Source organism: Carassius auratus, chromosome 17 (assembly GCF_003368295.1).
Source record: "Carassius auratus strain Wakin chromosome 17, ASM336829v1, whole genome shotgun sequence".
Taxonomy (NCBI): Eukaryota; Metazoa; Chordata; class Actinopteri; order Cypriniformes; family Cyprinidae; genus Carassius; species Carassius auratus.
In genome coordinates this window covers 5,881,474-5,893,583 of record NC_039259.1, presented here as the reverse complement: position 1 = coordinate 5,893,583, position 12,110 = coordinate 5,881,474, and the positions used below count along the sequence as shown (strand labels likewise).

Here is a 12,110-nt window from a genome sequence, read left to right as displayed (position 1 = left end):
AGAGTCATTGACACGCAAATGTGTCATGGTTGAATCCAGGGAGAAGGTATATGTTATTCCTCTGCCAAACAACATTGAACGAGACTAATGTGGCATCAAGAAAATTGAATACTGCCAAGAAGTCCCAAAATTCCTGAGACCTATTGAATTGACTTGTAAATACAATATCTGTACAAAGAATTACTGTTCTTTACCTGTTACATAAAGTGACCCTTCTTTCAATAAAGTGTGTGTGCATTAATACAAGATGTAACAGTAAACAAAATTAACTTGTCTTACTCACTGCAGCATTGTAGCATATGACCCTTTAAGAAATCAGCCTAACAATATCAATACACTGCCAATTAGTAGGCTACAGTAAATTAATAATTATCTAAATTTCCACTAAAACTGTTTGCATCTTTGCATATTTTATGACAGTACTGTGATATGCTAAAAAACTACACTTATATTTAGTGCACTTTGTTTACAGTGTACTAAGATTACACTACAGATGAAGTGAACTCATTGTACACGTTAATAAATTATACTTTGTATTACAAATAAACTTACATACTAAAAGTACACAAAATTACCACTATACATTTTTATATTTTAACATATTTTATGAGAGTACTCTGATATGCAACTAGAAATACACTTATTTTAGAGTGTACTGTATAAAGTGTACAAAATTCACACTTCTAATGAAATGAGAACATAGTACACTTTTAAAAAGTATACTAACAATTAATTTCCAAAAAATATACTTCCCATAAGTACACTGAATTGCCACTCTAAGTATGTCAAATTTAATATACTTAAAATGTTTTATCTTCAATACAATTTAAAATACATTAATAACAAAGTACACTTTCAAAAAGTACATTTAAAAAATAATTTGATTACTGATAAATTAGTATACTTATTGTTTGGACTATTAAGTTGAACTTAACTACATCTTTTTTTGAAGTATACTTTTAAAAAGTACAAATCAAATACTCTTTAAATAAAGTACAACAAGTAGAAGCATACTTCTTTTATAATTCATGTACTTTATTCACATTTCAAATACACTAAAGTATACTACTTTTTTACCTGGGATAACTCCGATGAGCTCAGACGACAGCTACAAATGATCTGAAGCTAATAACTCAATAACTTTAATCACCAACTACAGCTGGAATTGTGATGGCTTGGATCAGTGTTTACATACAAATGGTCTGCATTGTGCTGCAGGTAATGGGCAGAGCTGAAGGTGAAACGTGTTACATTGAAATATAGTTAGTCTGACTTACTGAGGGCTGAAGGTTGCTCATTGATAATTTATATTATCCACAAGATGAATGGAAGTGCAAAAGTAATCTCGAGCAAAATGGGAGAAGTCTGGCAAATCTACTGCATTCCTATCAGCACATTGCCTTTTTTTCAGTGAAATTCTGAAAACCTGATAACATGGTCCTATATGTTTAATGAAGATATGGCTTGTGCCTTTGTGTTATAAAACAAGAACATTTCTAACTATGATAACTTTTAAAAAGTAGTAACAAATAGAAAATGTGAGAAAAAATGTTGCTTTATTTAATTTTTAGTTTTTATGAAGTTGATATCTGCGCTCATCAATGAACCAAATAAAGTGTGGCTTTACACATTATATTTCTATTATTCTATTATTTATAAATATTCTAATATTTACAGGTAAGGATTGGCAGAAAAATCTGCTGAAATATCTTCAGACATAAAATGAGCCCATGCTCTGCCATGTAAATCACGATGTTTGCAGGGCAAGGAAAGGCTCAATTATTCCTACTGAAAAGAAAAAGACTGAGATGTTTTGAGTGATGTAGGATGTCAGAGGACTTTTGTCTTTTCCCAGAACCTCCCTTATGTAATCACCTCGTGCAACTCTGTGATGATGATTTAGACTGATGAGTGATGCAATGTTTGAGAAACTGCAAAGCTCTTTAAAAAGACACTGAACCTCTCCGTCATTAGTCTCTTGAGCATGATGATCTTCCTTTGCTTCTCAGACATTCCATTTGATGACATTTTCTGAAATCTCTTTGATTTCAACCCAAGGAGTATATGGACTGACAAGAACAGCCAATATAATAAGTTCAAAGAAATGAAGAGCTTATTGAAGATTTTTTTATGAGCTTTTTATTCTGCTTTATTGTCCATTGAAATTGACTGCATCCACATGAAGCTAAACACTACACATTTCAGGTATTTGGTAAATAATAAATGAAATGAATAAACGACAACATCTTCCATTAGAAATTACAATTAATGGCGGTGACATAAAAACACAAAAAAATATACATGTAAAAGTGATTGAGAGAAAACCAACCAAAAGGGGTTATACATCTAGCATATTTCAAGGTAATTAAGAAACTCAAGTTCACCAAGTGTTACTGTTATTAATTCATTAGGCAGGGAAACGTCTCAAGGGAATGTTTTATCCAGATTTATACTAGGCAGAGAATTTTCATTACTCTACCCATAATCCTAACTGAATAATACATGTATGAGGGTGGAAACACATTAATATGCATCTAAGGAATCCCAGGATACTCAGTTCTGTGTTACAGCTCCCAGTTGAGTAAGGTTGATACATTATTCCCATTTGTAAATTTGGCAAGGGAAGTCCCAAAAATGACTTTATGAGTCACTATTTTAAATGGCTCAATGTATTTTAAATTAACAGGAGATTATGTCTGCACATTGTGCAACAGTGTAATCAGATAGGAGATGGAAATCTCTGGACTGAGTGTAATCATTTGTTGACAATTACACGGTTTAATAAGTCACTTTAACAATGTGATTAAATCAAGCCTGAAACAGTAATGCTTAGTGACATTGTTAGGGCTGTCAAATTAACATGAATTTAGTACAAACACTGCATATATGACCTTTTTGTATATATCTATATATATCTATCTATATATATATATATATATATATATATATATATATATATATATATATATGTATATATGTATATATATATATATATATATATATGTATATATATATATATATATATATATATATATATATATATATATATATATATATATATATATATATATATATATATATATTGTAACATTTACATTGTTACAATGGCACCTGTCAAGTCCCAAAAATGACTTTATGAGTCACTATTTTAAATGGCTCAATGTATTTTAAATTAACAGGAGATTATGTCTGCACATTGTGCAACAGTGTAATCAGATAGGAGATGGAAATCTCTGGACTGAGTGTAATCATTTGTTGACAATTACACGGTTTAATAAGTCACTTTAACAATGTGATTAAATCAAGCCTGAAACAGTAATGCTTAGTGACATTGTTAGGGCTGTCAAATTAACATGAATTTAGTACAAACACTGCATATATGACCTTTTTGTATATATATCTATATATATATCTATATATATATATATATATATATATATATATATATATATATATATATATATATATATATATATATATATATATATATATATATATATATATATATATATTGTAACATTTACATTGTTACAATGGCACCTGTCAAGAGGTGGGATATATTAGTTAATTTATAAGTTTGAAGCAGGAAAAATGGGAAAGCACACAGATCTGAGTAATAGTAAAAGCTAGGCAACTGGGTCAGAGCATTTCCAAAACGGCAAATTTTGTGTGGTGTTCCCGGTATACAGTGGTTAGTATTTAACAAAAGTGCTTCAAGGAAGGACAACCAGTGAACCAGCATCAGAGTCATGGCCACCCAATGCTCATCGATGTATTTGATGAGCGAAGACTACCCCTGGTCCGATCACACAGAAGAGCTGCTCTAACTCAAATTGCTAAACAATTTAAGAATAGGCATAATGTAAATGTGTCAGAACACATAGTTGTTTACACATAGTGTGCCTTTCAACACATAGTGTGCCTTTCAAGATGGCGCCTTACATGGCTGCTTCGGTGCTTGGCTCTCCAGTGTTTGTACTGTTTTTGTTCGTTTTTCCTGTTTTTTGTTTAACAAACACGATCAGTTTCACCAGGGATGAGCTGCTGAACATTCGGCAGAACACACCACAGGATATTTTTCCAGATTTCTATTATACAGACGTTTTACTGAACATTGTTATCGGAGGAGCATCTGCGCTGATCAAACGCTTCAGGACACGCAGACGGGGAAAGCGAGTGGGAGCACTCGTCAGACTCAGGAAGCGCGGATTTCGAACATCTGATTACAGAGACAGAGCAACAACAACCGAACTCTGTTTTAATCATTCTTGGGGACTTTAATAAAGCCAATCACTCCCGTGAACTGCCAAAATACAGACAGCATGTTACATGTCCCACCAGAAACAGTAATATATTGGATCACTGTTACACCACAATAAAGGATGCATATCACTCTGTTCCACGAGCAGCTTTGGGATGTTCTGATCACTGTCTGATTCATCTTATACCGTCCTACAAGCAAAAACTTAAATCTGCTAAACCTGTAGTAAGGACTGTGAAGAGATGGACCAGCGAAACAGAGCAGGAGTGTTTTTGAAGCTGCTACCACCGATCTGGACGAACTCACAGAGACCGTAACATCCTATATTAGTTTCTGTGAGGACATATGCATTCCTACCAGGACTTACTTAACATTCAACAATGATAAGCCTTGGATTACAGTAAAACTCAGACATCTTCGTCAGGCCAAAGAGGATGCCTACAGAAATGGGGACAGGGTCTTGTACAATCAGGCCAGGAACACACTGAACAAAGAGATTAGAGCGGCTAAAAAGACCTACGCTAAAAAGTTGGAAGACCAGTTTACTTCCAACGACTCAACTTCAGTCAGTTTACTTCCAACGACTCAACTTCAGTGGAGAGGTCTAAGAGACATCACGAACTACAAGACACCATCCCCTTGCACTGAGGCTAATCAATGACTTGCTAACGACCTGAATGACTTTTATTGCAGATTTGAAACCCCCAACACCCATTCTGTCCATCTCCCTACACAACCATTAACACCTCCTGCAATCCCCCTCTCCACACCTCCTGCTCTTCAAATCTGTGAAGATGATGTGTGCCAGGTCTTCAAGAAGAACAAAAGAAGAAAAGCACCAGGCCCAGATGGTGTTACACCAGCCTGTCTGAAAATCTGTGCTGACCAGCTGGCCCCCATCTTTTCACAGATCTTCAACAGATCCCTGGAGTTGTGTGAAGTGCCTCCCTGCTTCAAATGCTCCACCATCATCCCCATCCCAAAGAAACCCAAGATAGCAGAACTTATTGACTACAGACCTGTGGCTCTAACGTCTGTCGTCATGAAGTCGTTTGAAAAACTGGTTCTGGCTTATCTGAAGGACATCACTAGACCCTTATTGGACCCCCTGCAGTTTGCTTACCGAGCAAACAGGTCCGTGGATGATGCAATCAACATGGGATTGCACTTCATCCTGCAACATCTGGACAAAACAGGGACTCATGTGAGGATGCTATCTGTGGACTTTAGTTCGGCTTTCGACACCATCATCCCAACAGCCCTTCAGACCAAACTGACCCAGCTCTCTGTTCCTAGCTCTATCTGTCAGTGGATCACCAGCTGTCTGACAGATAGGCAACAGTTAGTGAGACTGGGGAAATTCACATCAAACAGCTGCTCCACCAACACTGGTGCCCCTCAGGGATGTGTTGTCTCCCCTCTGCTCTTCTCCCTGTACACCAACGACTGCACCTCTAAAGACGCCTCTGTCAAGCTCCTAAAGTTTGCAGACGACACTACAGTCATCGGCCTCATCCAGGACGGTGACGAGTCTGCTTACAGACAAGAGGTTGAGCAGCTGGCTGTCTGGTGCAGTCTTAACAACCTGGAGCTGAACACGCTCAAAACAGTGGAGATGATCGTGGACTTTAGGAGAAACCCCCCTGCACTTTCCCCACTCACTATCATGAACAGCACTGTGACTGCAGTGAAGTCATTCAGATTCTTGGGAACCGCCATCTCTCAGGACCTGAAGTGGGACAATCACATTGACTCCATTGTGAAAAAGGCCCAGCAGAGGTTGTACTTCCTTCACCAGCAGAGGAAGTTTAACCTGCCACAGGAGCTGCTGATACAGTTCTACTCAGCCGTCATTGAGTCTATACTGTGTACCTCAATAACTGTCTGGTTTGGCTCACAAAATTAGACATCAGAAGACTACAGAGAACTGTTCGGACTGCCGAAAGGATTATTGGTGGTCCCCTGTGTTATGTTTTAACTGACTAAAACATATATAAAACTCTTGGGTTAAACCACGTTCAAATAACACAACCAACATTCAGGGATACTATTCTTCTTCTGGATTTATTACTTTAAGGAACACAACTCACAATTACAAGTGGCAGTGCCTCCCGCAGGCACAATGGGGAAATAACGATATTACATACATAACATTTCCTCCCCTCTTAATCAACAAACAAAAGAAAAACAATGCATTTTCAACTACTCAAAAATTATGCCTTTTTTTTTTTTAACTAGAGGTAGAGGGTAGACTGCCTCTTGCCTCGAGCCAGTTCGGGGATTATTCTGCCCCTTGTCAGAACAGGCTCACTAACATAACTAATTACATTTCAGTTCAACAGGAGTTTCTCATGGCTTTATAATGTCAGACGATTGGGCGGTTTAATCACTCTGGCTGGATAACATCTGACCTGCACTGATGGAATGTTGAGTTTGCCATGATTTATCTGAGACTCTGATGCGTCACTGTTAACATCCTGTTCCCTGGTTGGTGGTGGTGAAGAAGTGTCATTTACAGAGGTCTGTAAAGGAACCGGTACATCACTGATGTCAGGTGGTTGTGTCACCTGAGTTTCAGCTGCTTGATTCGGAATGGACAAGAGTTGATCAGCATGGCGTCGCCATTCCGCAGAAGTTCCTACATCCACATTATAAGACACTGGACCACTTTGAGCCGTCATCACACCTGATATCCATCTTTCTCTCCCTCTGTAATCACGAGCCAGAACTGCATCGCCGACTCCAAACTGTCTTGGTTTTGAACGACCAGCACGGCGGAGGACCTGGGAGGTCTGTGAGAGTCGCACGGCAGCTGTCACACTGGGTTTCAAGGCATCCAGCCGTGTGCGCAGTTGTCGTCCCAAAAACAACCTAGAAGGGGCCTCTCTAGTCGTTGGATGTGGTGTGTTGCGATACGTCAGCAAGAATGTTTCCAACCGTCTCTGAACAGTGGAAGAGCCCTTAGATGCCTTCAATGCTTGTTTTAGCGACTGAACAAACCTTTCAGGCTGCCCATTGGTTGCAGGATGATATGGGGCTGAACGGATATGCTTCACATGGTTGGCCTTCAGGAAAGTTACAAACTCCTGAGAGACAAATTGTGGTCCATTATCACTCACCAGGACTTCAGGCAGTCCATAATGACTGAAAAGGTTCCGCAAAACTTCAATTGTCCTCCCTGCTGTTGTTGATGTCATCAACTGCACCTCAGGCCACTTCGAATGTGCATCAACTACGACTAGGTACATGTGACCCTCACATGGGCCAGCGAAATCTACATGAATACGTTCCCATGGTCTGCTTGGCCACTCCCATGGGTGGAGGGGTGCTTGGGGTGACATTTTCTGTATTTGTTGACATGACTGACACATTTTCACGCACAGTTCAATGTCAGCATCAATACCAGGCCACCACACATAACTGCGAGCAATGGCTTTCATTCTGACTATTCCTGGATGGCCAGTGTGCAGTTCCTCCAGTACTCTTTTCTGCAGCTTAAGGGGAACCACAACTCTCATGCCCCACATTAAGCACCCGTGTTGGACGGACAGCTCAGCGCGTTTGGAGATGAAAGGTGAGAGTTCATTATTACCAGTCAGGTTGACAGCTTGGGTCCCTTTTATGACCGTTTCAACGACTGTAGACAAGGTTGAGTCACTCATAGTCTCACGTCGGATATCCGTGGCACTGACAGGGAGTTTCTCCATCTGTTCGAGGTAAAATAGCTCTACTGCATCCATTTTCTCACTGTGTTCTACTTGTAATGGCAGACGGGAAAGACCATCAGCATTTGCATGATGCTCAGCTCTTTTGTACTCTATTGTATAATTGTGCGCAGACAAAAGTAATGCCCACCTTTGCATCCGTGCTGCCGCCATAGACGGAATTCCTTTTTGTGGGCCAAAGATCGTAGTAAGGGGGCGGTGATCCGTGAAAAGCGTGAATTTCCGTCCGTAAAGATATTGATGGAATTTTCTGACCCCAAACAATATGGCCAGAGCCTCGCGCTCAATCTGTGCATAATTCTGTTCTGCCTTGCTAAGTGTGCGTGATGCGAAAGCTATTGGCTTTTCTTCACCGCTGGGTAGCATGTGGGAAATGACGGCACCAATGCCATAAGGTGATGCATCACATGCAAGCCGAATTGCATTCTGAGGGTCATAGGGCCCTATCTTGCACCCAGCGCAATTGACTTTGTACACCGACGCATGTGTCATTCCTATTTTGCACCCGCGCAAAGCGCGCTTTTCCCTCCACAGAAGCACGTCGCTAAACTAGTGAATGAACTTGCGCTCCCTGGGCGGATCAGCGCAAAAAAAGAGGCGTGTTCCGGCGCAAACAATCCCTGGTGCTATTTTGCTGTTCCATTAAGCAATTGCGCCACTGACCAGAAAAAACCTAGTCTAAAGTCAGTGGCGCGTTGCGCGCTGTTCATTATGCTATTTTAAGGGCGCATGCTTGACCTTAATGTATATAGCGTGCACAACGCGCATACACTTTGCTCATATAATCTACACAGATTTTTATTAAGATTCATAAATTGTTACACTAAAAAAATATTAACACATGAGATGACGGAAATCATTGTGGTGTGCCACGAAGATGTGAAAAAATAGGCATAAATCTTGCTTACAAATTATTCAGGCTAATTGTAGTAATTAAGGATCAGACCTGTTTGCCCAATAGTGGCAAGACATATATGTATATAAGGACATCTGACAAATTGGTTTGTCCGTCAAGAACCAGGAAAAAAAATCGATGAAACAGTTGTGGCTATTTCTTCCCACGCCTGTTTAACCGACGCTATTTTGGGTGGGTTTCTCCCATCCCCATACAACACAATTTCTCGGTCTTTCATTGCTTTTACAAGAACATCAGTCTCCTCGGCTGTGAACCGCTCCTGGCGTGCGCCTGGTAAATACGCCATAATAATAGCAATCCATAATGGAACTTGCCCACCTGCTTTTAAAGGGAATGTTGGATGACGCTCTGATTGGTTTATTTCACGTTACGCCCAAACCACACCTATGAATAATGAAGCTACTTCAGACCAACCCATTTTAGATTTGCGCAGGGCGCAAGAGCCATTTATCCCGCCGGGAAAATAGCAACAGCGCCGAGACCCGCCCACAAACTTACTTGCGCTTCGCGCTTTGACACTTGCGTTTCAGATCGTTAAAATAGGGCCCATAGTGTGTCAAAACATTTTGTGACACCAATTGTTCTTTTGCCTTTTTAAATGCAGCATCACACTCCTCAGACCATTGCCAGCGTTTCCCTTTACACAACAGGGCATTCAAAGGATTCGCTATGTTTGCCAGATTGGGTATGAATCTCCCATAATAGTTTAACAGGCCTAGAAATGATCTTAGCTGTGTGATGTTTGATGGAATTGGCGCATTGACAATTGCATGTACTTTTTTAGGTGACTTGTGCAAACCTTCTGCATCAATTATGTGACCCAAGTATTCCAGTGAGTCCTTGAAAAAGTCACATTTCCCTTTTTCAGCATGCAACCATCCAAGGACTGCATCCAGGTTTTCCAGGTGTTCAGCTTCAGTCTGCCCGGTAACCAGAATGTCATCCAGGTAACAATGGACATTAGGCAGACCCTGTAATATTTGGTTCATAGCTCTCTGGAAAATAGCTGGCGCCGAAGCGATCCCAAATGGAAGGCGATTGTACTGGAATAGTCCTTTTTGTGTAGAAATTGTAAGGAACTTCCTGGAATCCTCTTCGACCCTCATTTGAAGGTAAGCATGTGACAAGTCCAATTTGCTGAAACACTGTCCCCCTGCTAATGAAGCAAACAGGTCCTCAATGCGCGGTAATGGATAGTGTTCAATGTGTAAGACAGGGTTTATCGTCACCTTAAAATCACCACAGATGCGCACGTCTCCATTTTTCTTTACAACAGGAACTATTGGAGTAGCCCATTCACTATGCTCTACTGGTGACAATACTCCAATTTCAGTGAGACGTTTCAGCTCCGCTTCGACTTTTGGACGAAGAGCATACGGAACGACTCTGGGCTGGCAAAACTTGAGTTTGTTTTCAGGTTTCAATGTTATTTTAGCGGTGATGTTCTGCATTTCTCCCTAATGTGTAGAGAAAATAACAGCATGTCTCTGCAACACAGATTCGAGCGTCTTCAATCTGACTGCTTTAATTTCTTTCCAGTTCATTTTGATCTGACGCAACCACTCTCTGCCATAGAGTGGTGGATAGTCTCCTTGCACGATATACAATGGAAGAACAGCTGTTTGCTTGCCCAATTTCACATGCACATCAATTACACCTTCAGGACGCAATGCTTGCCCAGTGTATGTTCGAAGAACAATGTCCGTTGAGCATAGGGGCAGGTGTTTCAATATTCGATCATAAGTCTCTGTTGAGATCAATGACACTGCTGCGCCCGTGTCCAGTTCCATTTCCAGTGGTGTACCTTCAATTTCTGGTTTCACGGTGATACTAGACTTTTCTCCTGGCTGCGACAGTTTATACAGAGCTAAATCTGAGTCTGTGTCATCCTCATTCGACACTGCATCAGCATCAAGGCGGTGTACATTTCCCTTTTTTATGTAGCCTTTCTGATTAAATGCTTTCGTTGGCCCTGCAGCTTTTGCTGTTTTTCCACTCTTTGTTTTTCTGTCATCATAAACGTTACTTTTCCTGCAAACGCGACTGATATGGCCTTTTTTTCCGCAAACATTACAGTTTTTGTCTTTAAACCAACAATCATCATCATTATGGTTATTTTTTCCGCATCGTTTGCATTTGTTCCCAGTCTTACTCTTTGATAAAGACAGTGCATTTACCGTCAGTGAACCGCTGAGTTGGTGTGCTTCACGTGACGCTGTTTCCATGGAGACCGCCAACTCTACCGCTCTCTGAAACGTCAGCGTAGACTCAGTCAACAAGCGTTTTTGAGTAGCCTCACTCTTTAGGCCACACACAAATCTATCGCGAAGTGCATCATCCAAATGTCCCCCAAATTCACAGTGTTCTGACAACCCTCTAAGCACTGCAACATACTGTGTCACTGACTCGCTCTCCTCCTGATTCCGCCGATGGAAACGAAAACGCTCCGCGATGACCAGGGGCTTCGGCGAGAAGTGCTGCTGTAGCGTGTCTGTAATGTGCTTGAAGCTTTTCTCTCCCGGTTTTTCTGGCGCGATAAGACTTCGGAGAAGTCCATATGTTTTTCCTCCGATCACACTGAGTAGCACAGGCACTTTCTTTTCGGCCTCAATACTATTTGCTTCTATGAAGTGTTCAAATCGTTCGATGTATGTGGTCCACGGTTCGACGCTTTCGTTAAAAGCTTCCATGTGGCCAATGGCAGCAGCCATCCTAGCTAATCTGAACACTAAAGCTACGCAGAGAAAAGAAAATGTATGGTAACGTAACGCCTAACTACGATTCACTGTAAGTTAGTAGCTTCGTGGTCATTTAAATCCACCTCGTCGCCAAATATGTTATGTTTTAACTGACTAAAACATATATAAAACTCTTGGGTTAAACCACGTTCAAATAACACAACCAACATTCAGGGATACTATTCTTCTTCTGGATTTATTACTTTAAGGAACACAACTCACAATTACAAGTGGCAGTGCCTCCCGCAGGCACAATGGGGAAATAACGATATTACATACATAACACCCTGCCCACCCTTCAAGAACTGTATACATCCAGAGTGAGGAAAAGGGCTCAGAAAATCACTCTGGACCCCTCACATCCAAGTCAGCCCATCTTTGAACTTTTGCCATCTGGTCGGCCCCTCAGAGCCGCAAATACCAGAACAGCAAGGCACAGGAACAGTTTCTTCCCCCAGGCAATCTGCCTC

The 12,110-nt window shown here is 40.7% G+C and overlaps 1 protein-coding gene across 1 annotated transcript; it reads right to left on the bottom strand.

Annotated features, from left to right (window-relative positions):
• Positions 1-5,954: 5,954 nt before the first annotated feature.
• Positions 5,955-11,613, bottom strand: LOC113117847 (uncharacterized protein K02A2.6-like). Its single transcript, XM_026286773.1, has 4 exons — positions 11,080-11,613; positions 9,455-10,359; positions 6,673-8,425; positions 5,955-5,990 (listed from the first exon to the last, which is right to left on the bottom strand). The coding sequence occupies exons 1-4, from the start codon at positions 11,611-11,613 to the stop codon at positions 5,955-5,957; spliced, it is 3,228 nt and encodes a 1,075-aa protein (XP_026142558.1).
• Positions 11,614-12,110: the final 497 nt, after the last annotated feature.